General features: G+C 50.5%; 1 protein-coding gene across 2 annotated transcripts in view; it reads right to left on the bottom strand.

Moving 5' to 3' along the window:
• LOC105284744 (zinc finger protein castor homolog 1) overlaps positions 1 to 24,872 on the bottom strand; it is a 79,305-nt gene that overhangs the window by 33,847 nt on the left and 20,586 nt on the right. For both annotated transcript variants that reach the window (XM_011348495.3, XM_011348486.3), the window contains exons 2-4: positions 15,622 to 15,692; positions 14,350 to 14,798; positions 13,876 to 14,170 (exon numbers count right to left, since the gene is read on the bottom strand). In XM_011348495.3, the coding sequence (XP_011346797.1) occupies positions 13,876 to 14,170; positions 14,350 to 14,798; positions 15,622 to 15,652 (775 nt within the window). In that variant the 5' untranslated portion in view covers positions 15,653 to 15,692. The remainder of the gene's footprint in view (positions 1 to 13,875; positions 14,171 to 14,349; positions 14,799 to 15,621; positions 15,693 to 24,872) is intronic.

Raw genomic sequence — 24,872 nt, 5'->3', positions numbered from 1 at the left:
GTGCGATTACTCCAAGGGAAAAGCAGCAAGAGGGAGACACCGCGGGGGAAGTTTTTTTCGGGTGTTGTCGGGTTCGGAGTCGTGAAATTGAGACGTCTCGATTCTAAAAGCCGCGTAATCGACTGCTGGCAGGTACATCTGCTCTGAGCTATTCTATGGGGAAAATATAAAAAAGTTGGTAATATCGTCTATCGAATAGACTTTGATTACTAATCCATCTCTTTGGCTGCTTCTAATCAAACTCGCAATTTATCGTGTGGGAATGTAATTGTGGGATCGATCTAACTTCATTTTGCAGTTTGCAGTTTATTAAAACTTTGCGCCCTCATAATTTGATGATTTTGTACAGCACAGTATCGAAGAATATAGTAATTATTTTAAAGAATAAGTGAACGGTTACATAAGAAATCGCGCACAGATCGATGATTACGGTGGTAAGGGTTGTTTTCGGTCGGTTTTTAGCCTGCGGGTATATAATCCACGGACGTCAGGTAGATAGGATGCGTTTTATTCGCGCAAGTAAACCCTGAGAACCCTGACGGCACTCGCGAGATTCCGAAGGTTGCCTGCAGTTTTCGGTTGCAGGTGAGGAATGAGAAAACGAGAGAAGAGCATAATAGACAGAGGCTCGAAATCGGGAAAGGACTTAAAGACCCCTTCCGCGAGAGAGAAATCCGAGGACCCCCCCGAAGGGGCTTCCCCGAAGGTTAGATCGATGACGTCTAGCAAAATTACGAAACCCCTTGGATCTCTTTTTTTCTCAGTTTATCCTTCCCCGTTTCTCGCGGTTAGGTTTTTCTTTCATTCTTTTACGCTCTTTCCATTGCGTTCGTTTCTCTTTTTTCCTTTTATCGTTAAATGAATGGCGTCTTGTATCACGATAGATGGTTCGTTCGCCATCGCAAAAGGTTTGCCCGCGGCAGTTTCGTCGGTCGATGAAAAATGACTATCCGTCGTAATACGGACTCCCCCGACGAACGAAAAAGTTGTACGCGCTGTGGGAAAATATTTCCTCTGCAATATGTCGGCTCTCGATTCCATATTCCTCGAGTATCGCGGTTAACCGTAAGATTTCTCTCATAATAAAGGAGCGTGATTAATAAAACGCACAACCAAGAGGAGAGGTCGCAAATAGCGCAAAAAGGTTCGACGCTCGTTCTCCGGTATTAAATGAATTCTCATCCCCATGAGGGAGATTCCTGAAGAATCGCACGCATATACGCGTTTCGTTGTATCTCGCTCGCGGCCTGGGTCCTTAAATCGACTCAATTTTTAAGGCCCAGACTGGAGAAGATACCGCGCCGCGGGGATCCAATGTTTCTCTTCCTCTGGAGACGTTCTCCTTTTCGTCTTTGCTCCAAATCGCCGCGCGTAGCGGCGAGTCATGCTCCATCGATACACAGTCGCAGCAGAAAAACGCATTACGATGCGTCATCTCTCTCAGATTCCTCGTTTATAAAACACCGTGTGAAACACGCTTTGACAGCGAAACAAGAATGAAGTTACTGCTCCGCAAAATTAACATAATAACATTAACCAAGCACAGACAGAAACCTGATTACGGAGAAGAAAGAAGTTCTTTTTTTCACAGAAAAATCTTAATCTCCGAGAACGGAAATGTAAATTATTCTAATTATGAATACTGTGTCATTAATTTTATATATACACTTGTCGAAATCTTTTATAGACATCGTATAATAAAATAATCGAGATTATTCGGATACTCTGAGGACTCAAATTAGAGACGCCGACTGACATCCGACCCTCTAACCTCGGAAGTCGCGCGCAAAGAAAAATAATAGAAAGAAAAAAAGATAAAGGCACCGAGACCTCGCTTCCTATCCTCCAGCCCATTTTTACGAGATACTTAAACCTTTAAACGGGCACACCGCTCAGGTCATAGGGGAGAGTGGTGGTGAAAAATGCGCTCTCGAATTTCAAATTTCGCAGGGAAATCGGTTAACCCCCGAAATCGACTGCGACGACTCCACCAGGCGAGGGGGTCGCGCGCGATTTTTCTCAGGGGTTAAATCGAGCGTGGCCCCCGAAGAGATCTCGCGTTTTTTATCCTGCCCCCCACCCCTCATCGCCGAGGAGTTGCTCGCAGGTACCTGGCCGCGCTACCTGCACGCGTCCGTCCCGGGAAGTCCGGAAAAGCGGAAAGAGAAATATCGCAGGATAGAGAAGGGGAGGGAAAAAAATAGGAGATTACGCGAGCAGCCTTGAGTGGGGATGAAATACACACGCGAGGAGATTCCGCATGCACCTTTCCCCATCGTTTTTATCTCGTCGGCGCTTGCGGACCCTTCGTCCCTCCCTTTGACATCCTTTGGCCTGGCCACGAGGGTAAGAAACAGGGGTAAAAGTGAGTTAATAGTCGGTAAAACGCTGGTCTCCCCGTGACCCGCAGGGTTCACGCGCACCTCTGAGGGTGCCGCTCTTCTCCATCCCCCATGACCGTCGTCTCGTACGAGCGGGTAGGATCTCCTCTTCCGGGAAGAATCGGAAGGGCTAAAGCGAAAGGTGCTGGCTGTTGCAGTATGCTCCCGTGTGCTGCATCGTCAAAGAGGAAAATCGAAACGCGAGGACACTCCTCGAGAAATTCGAGTAATCGTTGTCGTTGCCGGCTTCCTGCGAAAGCTGCTCTTCCGTCGTGATCTCGTCGTTCTCAGATTTCCTCATGAGAACATCGGGAAACGCGGCAAGATATAAAATAAAAACAGTCGTAGCGGAGTAACGGATACTCGCGGATACGCTGTGAGACACGACGCGATAAAATGACAAAACGAAGTGATAATCGATAGGATATTACGGGATCGCGTGGTTTCCAACACGATCCCCGTGTATGCGCGACGTGCGCCTCTACGTTACGTAAATTTGGTATTCCAAACACAAAAGTAAGATTACCGGCAGACCGGCGGCTTCGGCTTTCTTGTTTCTCGCCAGAATCGAATTTCGAGCGCGTCGTCGTGTAACGGAACACGCGCGGTTTCAGAGCTTCGCCTTACACGTGCCTGAGTACATACGTGTTTCGGCTCGTCGTGCAACCCGGAATCGTCAACGGAAGTAAGCCATCGCTTACTTCGTAAGAACGATCGTCAACGGATTCCGAATCGTGGCGATACATGGATACACTCGATCGATCGAAGGGGTCGATGTACCCGTCCAGGAGAAAATTTGAAAGGAGACCGAGGAGGACTCGCGCAAATTCCCGTGATAAATCGTCGATTTCGTATATCGGCTCATCACAATTATAATCAGAAACGATATATCGACCGCGACAAATGCAGGGACGTCATTAGTGCTGCCGAGCAGGCGCGATCTCGCACCGTGAAAGCAGAAACGAAGCGAGGTTCTGGGGTCCGGAGAACCAACTTTCGGGGAACAGTCGGCGATTTATAATGCAGAAACGAGCGGATGTTTTCAGTCTTATGACGAACCGCTTTGGCGCCCGAGCGAGGGAATTGATGCGCGTCGTTAATACGAATTTTTATCACTGTTTATCGCAACAGCCCCTGGCTCTCCCGAAAGCATGGAATCTCAGACGGGGCCCGCGCGAGCCGGTGTAACATTTCCAAATTTTAATATTTAACGTCGTCTCCCTCGGATTACGGGGACCGGTGTAGCCCGGCCGCGAGATAAAGAACGTAGGGCCCCGCGGGGTCCATTTTTAACACCTAACAGAAGTCGAGATGCCCAGCCGTGATTAGCCTTCTCCCCCGGGCCGATGGGTCCAGGCATTATCCGGTGAGAAATTGGCGGCCGTTCGTTTCTTTGTTCCAAGCGATTTTTTATTGACTCAAATTCCGAAAAAAAAGACTGACGAGGGCGGCAGCGGGACGCGAGGGATGGTGAACTTCGGCCACCGGGACCGGGGTTACGAAATGGCGGTTTTAGAGTCCCGCGGTGCTGCATACGTGTGGGAGGCGGTCAAGTGGATAAACGAGAAAGGAAAGAGCAACGGACGGAAAAAGAGATCGGGAGAAAGACGGAGAGAAATGTTGAGATAGAAACGAAAAGAGAATAAAAGCGGGGGCAGAAGTCCACGGGAGGAGAGGGTGGCGAGGGGGCCTGAGGGAAGAAAGAGAGAGAGCGAGAGCGTGAGAGACGCGGAGAAGAGCAGAGGGAGGAAGAAAAAAGGGCCAGCGAACAACTGGCCGCGGCCGAACGCCAGAGCTGCGCTCATTTTTTCTCGTGGCCGAACCCGAAAACCCTTTTATGCCCACCCAAGATTAATTATCCTCCATACTCGAAAAATGAAACTGGCCGCGAACAAAGGAACGCCGCGCGCGCTACTCGGCGGTCTTCGCGCGTGTGCGCGATCTGCCTCTGTCGTCCAATCGCCGTTCATTCGCGCCCGATTCAACGAGGACTCTTGCGAGACGAAGTATTCTCGACGCACGAGAAGCTGCCGCAAAATATTTCGCGAAGATTCAAGAACAGGGCCCATATTCGCAGCTCACGTTGAGCACCGAACTTTCAGCAAACGGAATTTTAAACTCTCGTGTACTTATGACAGTATCTCCGCTAAAAAGCAGCATCGAGGATTGCGCGCAAGTCATTACGAACATCATTATGAACTTGAATGCATCGGTTGATACGACGTCGGTACGATGTGAAAAGGTGCGTTTGATCGCGCGTATGACTGAACGGCCAGCGGGGCATTAGCATGATAATAAAAAGAAAATGACACTCTGGCATATTCTGCAATTTTCTATAATGGAGCGAACTCGAGCCTCGCGCATCGTGTAGGGAACAAGGGACAGGGCTTGGGAGGGAGGAGAGACCCGGGTAGAATCTCGTTAGACCGAAAAAATTCCACGCCACGGATTTGAATATAGCATAATGTCGAATTAATGCCGGAAATTCGACTCGACGGGGCCCCACCCGACGCGCGGTAATGGGGTCCCCTGAAATTTCGTAGCGACGACCTCCATAAAGCGGTTTCGCGTATGGAAAACGTGCCGAGGCAATGAGCCCTTCCTCCCTTCCACGGCTAGCCGTCTGCTGCCAGCGGGGCCTTACGGCGTAGAAACCCTAATAATTCCCTGACAGTGGCCTTTAGTCTCGCCGTTTTTGCCGGGGCACCGGGTTTACGGTTTTCTCTCCCGGTCGAGACGGGAGGGAAATATCTTCTCTGGTCATCAGACACATGCAAATCAACTGAAATTAATCGCCGCGACGAAATCACACGGTGATGTATTGCGCGTGTTTCAACGTTTGACGATACGTGTGTCCTTAAAAGAATGATGCACTTCGTTTTTTAAATCAAGATTCCAGTGTCTCGACGCTATTTTAGGAAATGTAAAAATTAAGAAGGCGAGACGCGAAGCAGTGCACACGGAGTATCCCTCTTACGTCACGTAAGAATAATTTCTCGACGTTGGTCCCTATTCGCGTCTACCGCTCGGCAAGTTCATGTCTCTCTGTCTTTTTCTGGAGCAACCGACGGTCAGAGCGGGGAGGAAGGAGTCCTCCCGCGTATTCCTCTTATTTTACCCGAGGTCGGGTCCCATCGCGCGTCCTTTCTTTTTGCTTGATATAATTTAAAATTTATGAGTTCGAGAATCGGTTATGCGCGGCCGTTCTCTCCTTCTCGCTCTCGCTCGCTTGCTCATTCCTCCTCCATCCCATCGTCGTCGCCCCCTCGATCGCGCCTCCACCCCTTCCAACCTGCCACGTTCCCTACGACGCGATTTCGCCGCAGAATTTGAATATTAAGATTAGGCCAGCTTTAATACCTCTTGCGAGCCCCCTTCTCTCGCCGCCCCTCCTCAACCTCTTCCGTTACGAAAGCTACGAAAATTCTCCGCGAGACATGTTTTCATAAAACACACGTCGCACCGGTACTCGAGAGCTGTCGGTAACGTTCCCCGTCGTGTTTGCACACGAGAAAGACTCTCGCAATGTTGCCCCCCTGTGTCACCGACGCAAAGTAGAACTCGTCAATGTAATTGGCACTGCGTCCGTCGCATTGGCTGGTAGCATTATACCTTTTTAATGATTTCTCACTTCCGACCTTTCCCGGCTCGCTTCCCCATTTCCCTGTAACGTATTCGGCAGGGGGCACGCATCCCCGCGGAAAATCCGCAATCCTCGGGACGGATCCGGGAGCGAAAGGAAAGAAAGGAACGCGAGTGAGACAGGGAACCGAGATAGAAAGAGAGAGAGAAAGAGAGAGGAAGAAAGAAAAAGAGAAAGAGAGAGAGAGAGAGATAGAGCTAGAAGTTCATTAAGACCGCCGATGCCACGGGCACCGTATTAGGTTGGACAAACTGGTTTTCGCGGGTCTTTTCTCTCCCCTGCATCATTCGGCGCATCGGGCCCGGATAAAAGGCCCCCGAGATTCGGCACGGCCCTTAACCCTTTATTTGGCAATGTCGCCCCGAAGCAACGCGATTTCTCTCTGCGCCAGCCCCTCACGAGAGTCGGCAGTATTTCGCTCGCGACATTTACGGATTCGTCTGGAGAACGCGCGATGAACGCTGTGGATTTCAATATAAAACGATAAAACGCGGCCCGGCAATTTGGAAATTCACTTTAAACATTGTACTTTGCAGGATTTTAACGGCAGCGATTTTTCGCGCGACCACTGAACGAATATCGGTGATGAAAATGAAGAGAGGAGTTCATGAGGTTCGCGGGGCGCCGAGATAAATCTCGCGGAGTGGATTGCATTTCTTTCCCGGACTGTACCGGTACCATGTGTTTTCGGGTATCCGCACTCCCACGAAAAGAATCTGCCCTTATTTTCTCGTTCGTCCGTCACACAGTCATCTCGTAGCGGGCAGGACTTCTCTTCTCCCCAAGACACTTTGCAACTAGAGCAGCATCCAATGCCAAAGGGGTGTGAGGGGTTATCGACACCCTCGTGTCCCCAAGCATCCCCCGAGCATCACGCTTAATTTTCTCGCGGACAGATGCACTCCTCCTTCGGCGTTCTTATGACGTCTCCGATTCGCACAATCCGGGTCTTCTCGCGGATAATTCAGACCAATCATTCTTAATTCGCTCACTCTTAATTAAATACAACTCGTCCTTGGAAAATGTGCGTAAGTAATCATTGCGAAGTAGTTTTGGTATTCCAACTGGAGAAATGAATTTGAGAGTTCACCAAGCTGGTTTAAAGTTGGTTTCTCTGGCCAACTGGTGAGGAGACCGACACCACGAGGTAGCTGGCTATGAAGGAGAGGAAGAAGAAGAAGAAGAAGACGACGACGACGACAACGACGGAGATCCTCCTCGGCTAGGAATGCCTCCTGATGGATTGGTCATCCGTGATTAATTTGACAAGCTGACTTTCTGGTTTTCGGAGACTGACAAGGGGCCCACGGGGCCTCCGCGCCCGTGAGGCCTAATGGGCCTTCTTGGCCACGACGCACTCTCTCTCTTCCTTTCTCTTTCTTTCTCAGGCTCTCCCTATCTCTGCGCGCGTATCGACGAAACGAAAAAAGGTGGGATCATTTGAAAAATTAATCGAGCCTGCGGAGTCTCCGTGGAAATGCTAATGGGAGATCGCCTTTTTCATTCGATTATCGACACCGCGAGACACGAGGAGAGCAAAGGAGTGCCGCGAAGCGAGCGAACGAGATAGAAATTTTCATCTCGTCGTCCACGGGACGACCTTAATCTCGACGTACTAATCTCAAAGATTTCTTGAGAAGCACAAGGCTCACGTTTCTCGCGCTTAACAAGCGGTCGTGCCGATTGACAAAAATAAGAAACGCCAACGAAACATCCTTCATGGCAATTAATGCTTCAGACCAATCACATCAATCATGTGAAGAGATAAAAAACTACATCAAAAAAGTCAGCGTATATGTGTGTGCTGAAATGACCGATACTTTATATTCGTCGCGAAAGTATCATGATCGTGTAGGATCGTGGGAGAAAAGCGATTTTCGTAAACGCGAGGTTTCTTCGGAACCCGGATATTACCGAGGCTAATCTCGGAGGAATACGTGAAAAAACCGGTACTCGTAAAAATAACATTATCGACGAAACGGCGAGGTGACGCGACGTCCACCGGATCTCGATCCATTGATTCGATGAGAACTACTTGTCGCCGGCGTTGCGTCGGCGAGAGAGGACGCCACAAAGGGGGACAGCCGTAAAACTCGCACCTCGCCAGCACCGTGTGAGTGGATGCATGGCGAAATAAAGTAATAAAGCGATCGGTGCACTTACTTCACGTGGTATTCCTCGAGCCGCGCGCTCGAGGAAAGTTGCATGCTGAGAAAGGAGGCTGAGAGAGCGGATCGGTCGTGCGAAGTCGCGAAAATTTGTCGAATTTACATTGCGCAATCCTGATCTGTTGCTTTCTCGTCGAACACGAAGAAACGATTAACGAATCACATCTTACAGTGACGCGTAAAACTGATTCATCACCCGAAAATCGATCCGGCTGCTTTGCGTAAATACGATTCGTGTCTGATAAAAAATACGTTCAGGCAAAACTTTATAATCTAATTCCACGCGTATTCTACGCAATCGAAAGAATTTACGCTCGTAATCAAAGCTTAGATAATTCCTTCAGACACGGAGATAAGATAACGATAATTAAAATACCGTCGAAAAGCGCTCGTACGTTTGTCATCGGTTTGCTCGGAGTGCTCGTAGGAAGGAAAGAGGAACGTACTCGAGATAGTTACGCGTTAAACGGCAATGGGACGACGCGTAGAAGAGGAGCGAGTTCCGGGTTGACAGCCGTTGGACGAGGACGAGAAACGCGCGGTCGGGAAACGGCGAGAGATCGACGTAGAGCTGGAATTAAACAAATAATCTTCGGCGAGCAGGGAATCCGTTAAGGCACGAAAGTACGGCTGGTAAAAGGAACCTATTGAATTCTAAATTTAAACGAATGTCCAAGTGTCAGCGAGCTGACGGGCAAAATAAACAAGATGCCGGCAAGGAGCAGAGGGAAAAGAGTGAGGAGAACGCTCGCGCGGAGAATGGACGGGAATGGGGAAAGAATTTCATGGTGAATATACAATATCCCGGTACACTTTTTCGTGCGGCTCGCACGCGGCCTCGGCTTTTAATCTCGTGGATCAGCGAAATTGCACAGGTAGTAGTAGTAGTACTTCTTTTTCAATTTATTAATCGACCGATCCGCGGCAGTCCGGATTGTTTTCCAACTGCCAACATTAAATTTCATTACGGGGATTCCCGCGTTAATCCCGGAGCCGCATCATCAACGCATCTTATCGATGAGCCGCGATGATACCGCAAAAACATCCTACTATATAATAACTGCGGATAATAACTGCTTATAATCGGCGGCTTAACTTGATTATCGCTCTGTACTTCTCTGCTCGTCGAGGCTCTCGTGTTAAAGTTCACCGATACAGCGATTTATAATCGTCGGGAAAAATCTGCACCTTCGCGAATAATCGACGCATGACGCAGGCAGGCTCGTTAACGATTCCAACCGCGAGACAGTGTCAATCGGTGTCGAAAAAAAGAGGAGATAGACAGGAAAGAGATGAGATCCGAGGTGGTGGCATGAAATTGTCGCGAACTCGAGCTACTGCGAGGACTGTACCGCGTCCAACGTCAATAGAGCTTCCCCCTTCCGCGCGCCGCCGCTCTCTGACTCAGAACTTAATTGAAGAACAAAAAAGCTGAGGAGATCCAATTGACCCGGAAGCGGACATTAACGCAACGCGAACGGCGACGACGAAAATTCGAGCGGCGATCGATTCCTTTTGTTTTCTCTCATGCGGGCAACAACAGAAACGTTCATTCACGTTTTGCCTGCGGCATTGCCAAAAAATTTCGGCCGAAGAAAATGCCGGGCATAAAATACGTCCAAGCGGGATGAGAGCGCGAATAAAAAGGATGCGAGGAGAAAAGAAGATGAAGACAAGAGAGAGAGAGAGAGATACGCGATCAAGCGAGAGTCGGGACATCGACGACGGATATGATGATGATGAAAAACGAGGTACTTTGGAGGATCGATAGAGAAAACGCAGTTCGTTGCGGGGAAGAGGGAAAGATAAAGAGAGGAGAGGAGGACGAGCGCAGCGGGCCCCGCGGGGTTTCAGGGGGGCTCGTCGCCGTGGCAGCACGTGTGTAGCAGAAGCGAACCCGGGCCCCAGTTCGGTCCGTGGCTCGTAAAGCCTTTCATAAAAGCTTTCATAAAACGTTTCACGATCTCGTCGCACCGAGAGAATCCAGCGCCGATCAACGTCTCGCAAGATTCGTCGATCCTCTGTTCCCTCTGCGTCTTTCTCCTTCTCCAGCCTACGCGGTAGAAAATATTCTCGAGCGAATCGGCGCATATCTCGCGTGTCACCGCGAAGGTCCGATGAAACCGGAAATCGCAACGGAAATTGCCTCGCAACGTGAATTAAACTTAGTAACGCAAACCGTCATGATTTTTGGTACATGGGAATAACTGTCAAGCCTTTTCTCCTTTTGTCAACGTCTTTTTTCTGTTTTCTGCGCGTATAAAATTCATTGTTATTTCAACCACTGGTCGAGCATCTGAAATCTCCAACGCCTCCTGTGATTCACGAACAGATCCCTTTGTCCCCGTTCGAGGAGGAAGCTCCGATTTCGATCTCGGAACGATTCGTCCTCGGGGAAACCATCGTACCTAACTCATACGTGCGAGGTATACGCTCCGAGACATAAAAGCTCGTAACCAGGTCTGATCCGGACTCCCCGTCCTCCCCGCAAGTGTCCTCTCCGCAATAGCAGCGATTCCCCGTTCCTCTCGTCGCTACCAGCGTCTCGAATTAAACCCGACCAGCAGATACGACAGATTCGTTGAATAGCGGTCGAGTTGGCTGGCTTTTTGAATCCAGGCTCTTAACGAAGGGTTCGCAGCGGCCGTTTCTTCTCGAGGCCGAAGGTGGAGGCTCGGGATGAGAACTCGTTGTCGGTCAAAGGACTTTTCACTGAAAGTGTTCGATGTTTTCCGCCGGGATTATTACGTGACAATGTATCCAGACAGAGATCCAGGAACAACTGGATTAAAGAGCCGTCTTCGACCTCAAAAAAATCCTTTCTCTCCTCTCGACCGAACACGTGCGCGTCTCCTCTCTCGAGTGGATAATCGTCCAGTGTAACGGTGATTACTATTCGAGACGTCGCTAAATTGGACGACGCTATCTACACGTAGAGAAGGATGGCCCCGTCGATCGTCCGGGAGGCCGCCGAGCCGATTTCGAGGACCGAGCGGATTTTCTCGCCCGACGGGTGGCATTCGACGATCATTCTTCCAACGCGGTGCGCTGCGGACGGATATCGTTAAAAACGTAATCGAGCTGAGGGGAATCGTGTGCTATCAGTTAATGAATCTGGCCCCGCCGTGCGACGGGACGACGCCCGGGGGCCCCTGTCTCCCGAGAGTCTCCGCGGGCCCTGACAATGCCGAGGCGTCCGACGAATTTCGAAAAGGACAAAAATAAAAAATGATCCTGCGCGCGCGAACGTCCGCAGAGGAAACGGCCGGAGAAAGAGAAGAGATTTCTTCCCTTCCTCTCTCCGCTCACCCGCTCCTTCCAGCATCCGCTGCGTGCCTGCCCGCTGTCCGTCCGACTGTCCGTCTTCTCTTTTCATCCTTACTGCCTTTTATCCGGGTGGAATGATTAATGGGTTCACGGAGGCACCGCGGTATCTCCGCTCTGTCCTGCACCCCCCTCATCCGTACCTCTTTCCTCTCGATCCTCCAAAGCGCCCGTCCCGCGTCCACCCGCGCGCGTAGACGAGTTTTCTGGTTTTCTTCGCACCGGATTATCGCCTCCCCCTCAGCATGGCGATTGTACGATACTGATACGCACCTCTTTTTTTTCTTTCTCTCTCTTTCTTTCTTTCCTTCTGGTGTGTCACCTCAGTGCCATGAAATGGATTAACTGATTAACTAAATCGAGGATCAGTCTAACAGTCGTCCGCAACGAACGTACGTTGAACAACGAGGATATGTGGGTCACCGGCATAAATTAATTTTTAGCCGGTGCGAGGAGAAGAAATGCTGGCGTAAGTGACGTCACGGGTGTCTCTCCAGTTGTCGGATTTACATGCGGGGTGTGATACCGCTCCCTCGAGATTAAAGCACGAAACGCGATAATCTATTCCGGGCGGAAGAAACGTATGCGCGTATAACGTATTTACGCTCGTTCGCTCGGACCGCCGAGGCGAAGTTCGCAGAAGCGGATGACGTTCGTCCAAGAAGTATCGCGTCTTCCCGCTTTTTGCCGTTGTCTAACGTGTCATTGTCAAGACGCTTTACCGCTTTGAGCTCTTTTATATGATAAATTACACGCGGGCTTCTTTCTTTTTTTTCTTGCGTTTTTTATCAATCGCAACGACACGTCCGGCCGCGACGACCCGCCTCTTGTTTCTCGTCACCTGCACGTAGGTGGCGAACGGTTGGGACACCGAGGAACAAAGCGGATGAAAACGTGAGAGACCACTCCTCGCGTCGGTCTTCGTTAAACGCTATTAATACGACACCCATATCATATACACCACATACATCATTTAAATAGTATTATTGCATGAGGCAGTATTTTGAGTAGCAGCTCGTTCCTTTTTCTTCCTCTTTTTCTCACGAATTTCAAGGTGCTCGTTCAGAAATTTATATGTTCACACGTTGCTACAGCTGCCATGAGAGTCGTTGAGTGTGAATAAACTGTATACATGAAGAATCGGTTAATTGATGAGCGCAGCGGAGCATCAAGACTCAGTCTCCAGCACCGTATTCTGATCCGCGTCCCAATTAAAGATTCCGAAATGCGCATTTCGGAGACTGCTCTCGACCAATAAGTAATTCGCGCCCGAGGTGCTAAGAGGAAAGAACGCGCGAGTTAAGGGGACTTGAGAATTCCGGACCGCGGGGAATTCTCGAGAGCGTCAACCCACGCCGGTTGCCGCGCGCGCGCGCGCAAGCGAGCAATCAAGCAAGCAACGGGAAACGACGACGCTGCCTGATCTCGAAGGCATCCGTCCATCGATCGCGGGTCGGAGCTTAGCGCACAGCCGGGACCGACCGACTTTATGAGTTATAAGTCGGCCATCTTGCGAGAGCCATCACATATTCACGTGCGCACATATGCGATGCACCGGCAATATGTAAGTGCCACATTCTGTTCTGGTGCACGTACAGTCCCGGCTGAAAATCTCTCTTTCTCTCTCTCTCGGCCAGACGAGCTCTTCCCCCAGTTCGTGCACGAGCATGTATCTCGCTGGAGAGAAGTGCATTCGTTTATCGCGATGCCGACTGACGCAACCGCCGCCGCCGCTCGACGGAGGCTTCTAATTCATATTGCATCGAACGACCATCGCGGCTACCAGCGCGCACGCGCGCGCGCGATCGGCGCGGACGATCGACAGAATGGACGCTCGCTTTCATCGGGTGTTGTGTCGGCCCGCGGCCTCTGAAAGTCCCAAACTCGTGCTGCGGAGTCGCTCCATACGGGAAAGCACTGACGGTAGCATCGAGATTTCGTCGATCGATAAATCTAGCGGCAAGCGAGGCGCGGAATTGATCCACGGCCAAGCACGATCGCCGGCCAGTTACGGGCGACGATCAATCTTACGCCAACCCCGAATTCAATGCCAACCAATCGCGCAGCTTCTGCAGATTCTCGTCGGATGCTAATGCGGGCGGTTCTAATTGCTCGCCGACGTCAAAAAAGAGCGAAACAGCTACAACTGTCCCGGTGGTTATTTATAACGAGAAAAGATGGCGACGGTTTTGACAGCATTTCAGAATTCTAGCGGCAACTCTCATTTTTCGATGCAATAATCCCTCGAGTAATCGTCCTCAACTGTTCGCAAGTAGCCAGTCGACGTTCGGATATTGGCGGGATTAAGGATCAACTCGATCGCGAGTCCGGCAATCGTCGGAATTTGGAAGGCACTCACCTTGAGCTTGCTGACCGGTATTCGGATTCAGAAACGTGGGCGGCAGTTGCCTGCTGACCGACTTTGCCAGTTCGCCTCCTGCCAGCCCGTAGATCGCCAGGAGTTCCTGCATCGTCGATTCCGCGTACTCCCTCATGCCCTCGAAGGGCTTCCGCTCCTCGATCTCGACCTCGCCGTCAACGTCGTTGCCCCGCTCGTCCTCGAACTGGATGTCCTGATCGTCCAGACGGGACGATTCCGCGTCCAGGACGCCGCTTCCACTCCTCTCCGACGAATCGGAGTTTGGGCTTCTCGCCTGAAAGCCCCAAGTATTATAGGAGCTTAGCGATTGAAATTCGAAATTGAAAGTAGTCGTGATCGATGCACGGATTCCGATTGAAGACTTTCCTCGACCGGTTTCAGCAGCGATGCATTTTACGACAAGCAAGAGAAGTAAGATTAGAAAGCAAGCGCCCCCAATTGATCGCAACCTACCTCTGTACCAGGGGAGTAGAGTTTCTGCGATCTCAGCTGCTCGAGGATGAACTTATGCCTGAGGGAGTCGCCGCTGTCGTCGTCGGCATCGGAGGATGGTGGCCTGGTGGCGACCGAGAGGTCCATCGGGCTGGCCTCATTGTTGTTTAGCCTCTGCTTCGACCTCTCCTCGGCCGGCAGCAGCATCGTCTTCCTCTCGTACTCGAGGATCTCGCTGGAGCTCTCCTCCACGATCTCCGGCTCGTCGTCGTCCCTGTCGGACTCGTCGGACACCTCCGCCATCCGGCTGCTTATAGGCTTGAAGTTCTTCCGCTTGTTGCGTGGCTTGCTCTGGATGCTGCTGGTGATCTGCAACTGGGCCTGGGCCTCGTACTGGGAGTCGCTGTCCTGATCGGCGGCGCCCCGTCGGGTCGTCGCGTAGTTGTAGACCGAGTCGGAAAGCATCTCCGCTGATGAAAGATGGAATTCATTCGGACGCCGTCTTGTTTGGATAAGCCGCTATAATCCTATCGTATCACTCCTCGAACGATATTAATGAGACGCGCCCGCGAGGAAACGAGCGAGAGTCCACTCTCTAGACTTTGTAGAAGGAACACCAGAAGGACCTGGTTTCCCTTGACACCCCGCGCGAACGCAACCTGGGAACGCGGTGGGCAGGAACAGAGGCTGTTCGCGACCCGCTACGTGCCACGGTATTCGCTTTGCGAAGGTAGAGGCGACAATAGTCACTAATTTCGCGTAACGAACACGGCGCGGCGAATGTTTCAAGGCGATGCCGCGTAGCGCGCGTTGCTCGTTTCTCATATCGCAGTTAATAGATATCAACTTTTAGCGCCAATTACAATACCGCGAGCGCAAACCCGGACCGCGAGCGCGTTCGCACGTTGCGGAACGTTGCCGCACGGCATTGCTATCCGGCTACGTGTGTATGCACGCGCGATGGTTTCGCTAAATTAATGCCGCGATTCGCGTTCCCGCGACTGCTTTCACTCGGACGCGCCGGAACGATCGCTCCGCGTAGGATGAATTCTTAGCGCAATTGCGGAGACCCGTCGTTTGCCATAACAATCGCACGCGGATCCCCCTCCGCGACTTGGGCATTCCACGAGTGAATCAGACGTATTCGTAACTCCCGCGAAATCCGGGCTGTCATTAATGCCGGTGATAATTCTCTGACACTTTAATACTTTGAGCGGGCTCGCGCGAGCGTTTCAGCAATTCATCGCTGTTACATTGCGCTCGGCGCGAGCAGAGGGTGAAGGGTCTGCTTACCGGGGCCATACGGGCTGGTTACGGCGGACATCTCGAACCTCCCGGCGAACCAGCCGGCTCCTCACCGCATCCTGCAACAGAACGCAAACGCAAACGTTATCCAGGCTCGCGCTCCGGCTGACACGCGAATTCGCTTCCCACGTGTTTCACTGATCCACGTGAGTGCGCGTGAGTGCCATTTAAGAAGCGGCACTGACTTCCGGTTCACGAGGGCGCGCGATTCAATCGCGAGAATATTGCACGTCCGATGAAAGGGCTGTCACGACATTACGCGATAATGAAGCTGGTTCCGTCTCGTTACCCGGTATATCCGACCGCAAATAAACGAGTGATCGGACCTGATTGGCGACTCGTTCTTCCGACAATACTCGCTCGCCGGCGTTTGTAAGTCTGTGCCGGGCGTGAAGCAGGCAGAGACCGATGTAAGAGAGAATCGCGAAAACGAGGCGAAAACAAAGGCATGTCGCCGTAACAAAAGCTGCGGTGATATACGAGCGCCGGTTGCTGCTGGTCTCGCGCTGCCAAGTCGCGGCCGAGAGCCGGGCGACCTGGTCTGCCGCGATAACGCGCGAGTGCACGACAATTCGTTTCTCGGTTATTGGAATGCAGACCTTTAAGCCCATTACACGCCGTCGCGTCACGCGCCGGCAATGGTATACTCCACTACGCTGGGGGTAAGAGGGAAGAGGAGAGCGCGAGGGCGCGACGAGGGAGAAGACGCGAAGGGAGGGAACGAGAGGGAACGACCGGCGAGGAGGGAAAAAAATGAGAAATGAGAAAGGAACAATAAAAGAACGTGGTGAGCGCAGGCGGCGTGATAAGCATTAACGTCCGACCAATCGAAAGGGTTTATCTCGGAAGGGTTATACCCGCACTAACTGTCATTTCATGGCCTCACGGCTCTCGGTTCGCCTTCTCTCTTTCTCGCTTCTACGTCCCTCTGGTTTGGCTGCCTCGCAATGAGAAACAGCGGAATGGAATTTCAATCCGTCGGAAAATGACTTCTTGCCGCTGCCGCCGCAAGTCGCGCGATTGCCTACGTCGCCAGGACCTATGGTCATTTGCCGCTTTTGGCGTGCACCTTTGACCCCGGCGCGATACCGGACCGCATCCTTCAGATACGCGCCACGCCGCGAGATGAGACTAGTAATGGCTAGGCAGTTGCAGCGCTCGCCACGCCAGTTTTGTCTCTTATTAATATCGCGTTTGATGGTCGTCGTTCACGCGAAAGATCTGCGTGTCATCATCGTCGTGTCCATCGTCGTCGTTGTTGTTAATCTTCCCCACCATGATGGACGCCGAAATTTTCTATTTGCTTAAATTGGAATTGTTAGATTACGCAGGTCAAACGCAAGCATGTCAAATATTCAAGCTTGATACTAATTATCAATGGCGACGCGTTAATACAGAAACGAATCGTGAATAATTGACCCTTTAAGCTAACGTCAGACTATGCACGATTTGTAATTCGCGATTCGTGATTTAGAGATTCATTGGACATTCAGGAAAATTCGTTATTCGTCAGCGTAAACCTTCCACGCTATTCGCGATTCGTGATCATTCAGTATATCATTCATAATTCAAATGGATTGATTTGTAATGATTCGCGTTCTTTGAGTTTCGTCAAAAAACCACTCGGCTAGCGAATCAGTGCGAATGGCGAATCGCACATGACGAATTTTCCCTTCACACTATTCACAAATATACGAATTACGAATCGCGAATACGAATCTCGGATAGTCTGGCGCCAGCTTTAGACGAAGGAATGGGTCACGGGTTACTGAATCGCATCCTGACACGTGCCGCGGTTTCAACCTGATGGTCGATCGCGGTCGATCGTGGCACGAGAGGTCTCTCTGTTGCATCCTCGATCGAGCGCAAATCGGCTCGCAGTGCCACGGCAGACCGTCATTCAGGCCGATAACCGGTCCTCGAAAGATCAACCCGTCTGCAAGCCCGGCTCGCTACCACGTCAGCCGACGTTGTCCGTGATGTCAATGAAGAAGTTGCTGTCATGTCGGACGTCGCATGTGCTCGTTGGCAAGCTCGAGCTTCCCGGCATCGAGTAGCTGTGGATCCCGATCATCATGCGAGCGTGTACAATATAATCTTTTTGACGCGTCAGAAGCCTAATTGCAATTTGTTGGAAAAAGGAAGACCCGTGCAGCTGGCGAAGTAGACTTCATTCATGTCGTTGATTCTCATATATTAGGTCACTAATTAAGTAATCCGGGTCGCATCTATAGATGATGATGAATCAAACTAAACACATACCTATGACAGCACAACATAGCTTGTTGTATATCAGTTTTATAGCAAGGTAAGCAATCTTTAAAAAATAAAAAATAAAATTTCCCAAAATATCGTTATCTTGAGTTGCATCGCCAATGCAACCTAGTTAATGACCTAATAGTAATAGTTGTCGCCCTTTCCTTACTCCCTCCGCGCAACCGCCAGTTTTAGCTTCTTCGGGATAAGGAACGTCGCCGCGGGCAGATTTAATGAGGCTGATTCGTGTGCAGAAGGGCAACTAGGTTGCTAGATAGATGCAGCGGGAGAAGAGTCTTTGCCAATCCGCGCGCTACCCCCTCATTGTTTTTCTGCCTTGCACCTAGCGTACGTGTACACACTCTGGCGCATCCGCAGATTTCAGCAGAAAGATCTGTGCGAATAATCGCTAGTAGGGTCGGTCGAAGTCGAACGCGCCCTCCGATTGGCGCGAGCGCGCTAGGCGTAACCGCGAGAGAACGCGCGGCGACGGCGACGCGCGTTGCGAGCGGGGATGCGCAGCGTGTTACGATCGGACGATATGTCCAAGTGCCCGCGAGGAAGGAGCGCGAGCAGGCTCCTTTTTTCGCCGGCTATACAGAAGGGATAATTAACATCTGTTACAGTACCTATAGAGTGCGGGCCGCCCCATTTTACCCCACCATGCGACTCACGGGGCGGACCTTGAATACATTATCACCCTCTCTGTACGTGCACGTCGCGCAGCATACGTGCACCGGAATCCTCGAATTGAAAGCCATGCTCGCGATCGACCGTGAACGAAAACCTTTATCTTTTCTTCGTCTGTCTGTCTCTCTCTCTCTCTCTCTTTCTGTCCCTCCTTCGTCCCGCTCGCATGCACGTCGGAGATCTAACGATCTCTCCTCCGTCGCGCGTCGCGAATCCAATTTCGCGGACGGGACCAACCCCCTCGTGATCCAATAACGAGCTCAAGCGAGGAGTTGGTGGATGTGAAAGCTGCGATTATCCGTACATTTAATTCCTAACAAAGGCTCTGGGAGATAGGATTAAATTTCATCCCCCGAAAAAAGTTGCTGTTCTCCCGGTTTTGTCATTTTATTTATATTATTACTTAACGTTGAAACAACGAGAGGGTTGTTCATGATGAGTTTTCAAACTTCCGCGAGGCATTAGCTCATAATACCAGAGTCCAAATCTGGGTGGACGATACATCATTCCGGAAACTCTGTCACCTGTGTTCCGTCCTCCTTCCTTCATGCAAGAAGCAAAATCTATAGAGAGACTCGAGTGGAGAATAGCAAATGAGCGGATAGCAAAAGAACATGTTCATCAAGCATCTGAATTGCAAACTTGCGCGAACAACGTTTGACAAATTAGCTCGCGAGCTCCTTCGGCGATTGACGTAACGCAAATTGAACAACTTGTTCGACGTAATTGCAAAAATGCTTACAAACCTGTTAATGAGAACGCGTCACGCATCGGCGCTCGTAGATCTAAGCCGATGATCGAACACCGTGGAAACAGCGTTTTCCGTTCTTCGTGAAATTATACCTCCGGATGATCGCGGGTATCATGCGGATTAAAGTCCGAATAAAATTCAAGTAACGAATCGGGAATCGCAGGAGAAGAAATCAGCGGGGACCGTCCGTTACGCGTGATTCCCACCTCCTTTGGCGACTCATTTCACGCGGATATTTTCAGAAGGCAGGATTTAAGCCCAATCGACCACACGTATCTTTGCCCATACGTGAGGGAGACGCGTCGAATGGGATAAAGACGAGACGGGACGGGATGAAACGAAATGGTACGAGACGCAACGGCTGCTGGCTCCGTGAGAGCGGACTACCACTCGACATAGCTCGACGCTGATGCCGATGCCAGAAGGAGGAAACAAAAAAGTCGGCGACGTAACGCGCTCGTTCGTTCATTCGTTCGTTCGTCAAACACTCGAACGTAATGTTGCCAGGCCCGGCAGGCTGGAGGGGCCCTCGCGGCTTCTGGAGTGCCTGCTGCGGAATACCAGGAGATTATTCAAATTCGCCACCGACGGCTTAAAATGTATATTAATCGTCTATCGTGCCGGGACGAACGACCGGAAACCGACCCGTTGCTCGTCACCGGATAATACCGGCGCGACTTATATCGAGTCCGCTCGTCACTAAATACACGTGACGAATTTTAGGTCCAGGTGCAGGAGACTGTCTCCTGAGCGACAGCTCGATATCGGAGTCGCGTTCATGTCACCAAACGCTCTTCAAATCTCACAAATATCTTTGTGCTGATTATACTGCGCTATTTTAATAATTCCATAATTTTAATATTATGATATATACATAGATTAATAAATAAATCCGCATCCGATTTATTTAAATAGATTTATGTAGATTTGTGGATTTTATATTACAGCTCAAGTTTGACTATAGAGAATGGTGTCTATTTGTGTGGAAGCTCGTTTGAGAAATTACCCGAAAGACAAGATTCTATAACACTATCTGCTTGCATGCCCGAAACTTGATATGCAAAATTCCATTCATTTTCGACGTTAAATAATTCTGTAATCAGTTGAAGGTCTCGCATTGGATCCTCGCTAAAGCGAGAGTCAACATCTGGGCTCTGGAGAACGTCAGTGACTGAGATAAAGCGCGGGCCTCTGACGCACAGTCTGTATTTTTTTAATACTTTTCTGTTGTATAAGGATTACTATGGAACACTGCTTCTGCACTCTTTCGCGTGTCCGGTACTCTACCTTGCTCTCGGGCTGAGAAGCCGAGAAAGGCAACACAGGGAGAACGGGATAGAGAGAGGGCGAGTGTGTTCATAAGATATGGTGTGAAACACGAGAGGACCGAGATTAAAGAATGAAAAACATAGAATTCTGAGAACTGGTTGAAGTCATAATATTCGTAATTTCAAGCCGCGCCTTGTGGCGACCGCGTCTTCTGCGCCGTTGAAATTAATGCGAGCGGAAATAAAATTCCAGCCGCCTCCCCGCCGCCATCGTCGTGCCCTTCGTTCCCGCAATCGCTCGAGCCGCCGTCCACGGCCGCGAGACAAGTGGATGGCGTTTAATGGTCGAGCATCATGTAAATAAATTCGGCCCTCGTCGCCGGACGGAAGGATGTTTGCTTCTAATATTTGGACTTCGCGCCGCGTCGAAAGAATCGACGGAGACCGGCGTTTCGCCAACGATGTTTGGCCTACACCGCGACGAGGGTGCCGCTACCCCGAGGACCACCTCGGAAGAATCACCTCTGGATCAAATGAGAAATAGATCGCCTCACTTCTACGTCTCCTAGAATTCCTTCTCGGAAGAGTACTAGCGCGGGGGGGGTGATATCGGGTGGCGAAATTGCGACGGTCCGAGTGGGAGAGGAGACCGGCCGGCCGAGAGGAGGATTGCAAGAGGGTACGCTCCATTTACGAGGATTAAGATAAAGCGCGACGTTGTCTCTCGGCTGTCTTCGTTTTCCCGTTCATCGGCACCTCGTTCCGTCCGTAAAACACGCCTCGCGACCGCCGCGTATGCCTGTGTGCGCGGTGCGCGCGCGCTGTTAAAAATAGAGCATGCAACGACTCACTAATCTGGTTAGGGCTACTTAGCGTAACTCCGACTATTTAGACCTGGATACGGTTACGGTAGTTAAGCCGCCATCGGCTCTAAGTAGAACCGGCGCGGCGACGGCGGGGACTTTTCGGCCTTTAAAGGAGAGCCCTGGTCAGCCGCGCTAAAACGTCTTAATAGGCGCGAGTCGGGTTCAAACGCGCAATTTTACGCCAGTTTCCTTCATTTTTCCCCTCTCTCTCTTCTTCGTCGCTTCCTGCAAATTCGACGAACGCTACGAAAATTTCGAAAAGTGCGATAGACACCAAAGTCGGCTGATTACATTCTCGCGTAATAAACTTGTTTTCATTTCAAATTTGCTATAATGACATTTCTCTTACTATTCAGTCAGGCAACGAACGACCAGATCTTGATAGCGAATCTTTTTCTTTTGCTAAATGTGGGAATATTAAAAAGAAAATATTTTGTCTCTCGAATATTATTCTCAACGTATGAAAACCTTCAGTTTTAATCAATCTTGTATATAAAACTTATTATGTCATGATATATAATGCTGATTATGAAATTTTATATTATCTTTATATCAGGGAAATTTGTTTTATTTATACAAGAGCTGTACAACTCAGAGTTTCTCGAATGTGCACGTGTATGGATACATATATTCCCCCTTTTGAATCACCCCGAAAACGAGATTTCGAAAATCCGTTATTTAAATAAGGCAGGAGGGACGCGAGAAAGAGAGAGAAAAAGAGAGAGAGAAAGATCGGCAAAATGGCTCGAGCGATTTTATAAAATTAATAGTAAAGGGTAGGCCGCGCCGCGCTCGCTATTATGCGCGTATGCAAATACAGGCGTAAGGGGTGGCAGAGGGGTGCGGTCCGACGTGCAGAAGAAGAAGGGAGGAAGGAGAGACGGGGGGCTGCCATGCAGGCTGCATGGCATTAAAACTTCCGAGATTTATAGCAGCCTGGACTGGTCTGGCCTCGCTCGATTCGGGGTGGCTTCCACTAAAAAGGGGGGCCATATTGCTGGTAACGAGCGACAAGGGGGCAGCCACGTTGCAGGGATGCACAGTATTTTTATTCGCGGATTTTAATATTAAAACGCTCTTAAAAGAGCAACATGCGCATGATTTATTTTCCAATAATCATAACAAACCATAGATGCATCTATGAAGAAAGTTAATATTTTTCAATAACAACGCAAGGAAATCATTTATTTTCAAAGCACGGAACGCTTCCTCGCGTGCATAAGCATCAAGAGCAATTTGGCAGAAGAGTGAAAGTGATAATATGGATAACGGAATTTGCAAAAAAATCTCGCAACTTTTATGTTTGAAAAATGGTACTTGGCCCCTTATAATTTTCCGCGCCAGAATCGCGCAATGCTTCCAGAATCGTTTTTAGGCGTCGCAGAAAACGTCTGGGCGAGCAAATTTCACGGGAGAGGCGGAGGGAGAGAGAGAAAGAGAAAGAGAGAGGAAACCAAAGGCAGAAAGAGAGAGAGAGAGAGAGAGAGAGACGTATTGGAAATTCCGCGCGTCTCGCATACGCGCTCATCAGCCTCGAACGCCAATTAGAGCCATCTCGCAAACGTTACACTTAGGAAGCGAAACGATCGGCGCTTCCACGGGCCGCTTTTTATGGGCCGAACGCAGCGTCTCCTCGGCTGAAGAAACGCTTCTGAACGGAGGTTGAATGCTCGCTTTCTTCGTTAAGTCGCAACACGATCGTTCCTCCGAGGGTCTCGGGTGTCGGGCCGACCATATTTCAGATCGTCTCGCGATGCGCCGATTCCCCTGAATCTCGTTGCGCCTAACGGAAGTCCAGGCTTGCATCCGACGCCCCCTCCTCTCCCCGTTCCTCCCCCTTGCCCGTTCTATTCGCCATCGGCGCATCGTGACGTGGCGGGCGTTGAAATGATCGTTATTAAAACTCCGATTTACATCTTGCACCGTTATTCTCGCACCCCGTCCCCGTGTACTCTCTGGATGCGGGTTTCCGATTACACGGTGCGCTCCTAAATCGAAGAGATTGATACGACAACCGTGAGCGTGATCACCGATCGATCGGAGGAAGATCCTCTCCTCGCGGCGATATATTGTGTGTCGTGCCCGCAAGTATCTGTCAGAGGACGTTTTATCGGCGATTCGCGTGTAAGATCGGTTACGAGGCTCGATCGATTCCTAATAGCGTGCCACAAGAAATCAATCGCGACGTGACAGCCGGCCAGCTGGCTCTCGGCTCCCGATGAATAATGGAAAAATCTCGTCTCTTCGCGAGTGGAGCGCGCGATGGCAGAGTCTAACGGAGACGGGGGGTGTGGCGGGGTGGAATGTGGAGAGGGAGGAGGGAGGTGACGGCTGATAATCCAGCCAGAGTTTTCTGGATTACGCGCGATCCCGTTAGACCCGTTTGATGCTGCTCCTGTGCCGCTCCTCTGCTATCTCCTTCTCTCTCTTCTCTCTACTCCTCCTTCTCTTCTTTCTCTTTTCTTCCTTATTTCATACCTAGTAGCATACGTGTCGCAACCCGATGCAAATTCGCGCCCATCGCTCCGAAACCGGTTGGAAATATCAAACCGGTATGCGTCGCGGCACAATCGAAATCGTTGCATTTTCCACCGCGCTTCCTCCCCTCGTCGCTCCCGTACGTCGCTCACGATCGCACGAGACTCGCGCGTTTTTCCGTTTTTCGAGGGACGGAGGGGGAGAGAGAAGGAAGGAAGATATTTGTGTTTAGACGGTATTTAAGGGCTCGGGATAATGATACGTCGCGGAGCGAGCAAGTTTAATAGGCGAGCGATCGAGATTCATATGGCCATAAATTATTAATGAGATCTGACATTCCAGCTCCTCGTGTAATCTGTATTCTTTAATTTCGGCAACAATTTCGCCGTTGCCGATCGTGATTGCAAATGAGCGAGTGCTGAGGATCTAACGCGATTTTGAGTCCTCCCGGCTGTGAGCACAGCCTCCAGTCGCGATACTATCGGCCATTGAACGTTCTTGACGATTTAATGCAGACAGTGATCTCAAAGTGCTCGCGATTCCCGAGAAGAAGACCAAGGGTAGCGGGAGGGAAGGGAGGAGTCGCGGAGAGGAGGACACGGAACGAGGGCGAGGTATGGAATTCCCTCGAATCTTCTTAGCTCTGACATAATGAGACGTCGAACTCAACCGGAGTCGTGGGACTCGCGCGCGCGTGCACGCAAATACAGAGAGAGCGTCGAGTTACAAAGGGCCAAATAGAAAAAGATCAAGAAAAAAAGGAGGGAGCGAAGAGAACGAGTTCCTTTACGGTCCGGCCTGATAGCGCCGCGAATCCCTCCGGATTCGCATGTGTTACGATCGCCGAGAGAAACTTTCAGAGACAGAAAAAGGAAGATGAAGCGAACGGGGCCGACCGAGAAATTCCGTAAAGCCCAAATGTATTCGACC

This window comes from Ooceraea biroi, chromosome 4, assembly GCF_003672135.1.
Source record: "Ooceraea biroi isolate clonal line C1 chromosome 4, Obir_v5.4, whole genome shotgun sequence".
Classification (NCBI taxonomy): domain Eukaryota; kingdom Metazoa; phylum Arthropoda; class Insecta; order Hymenoptera; family Formicidae; genus Ooceraea; species Ooceraea biroi.
Note: the sequence above shows the minus strand (reverse complement) of the source record. Positions and strands in the feature narration are given on the sequence as shown.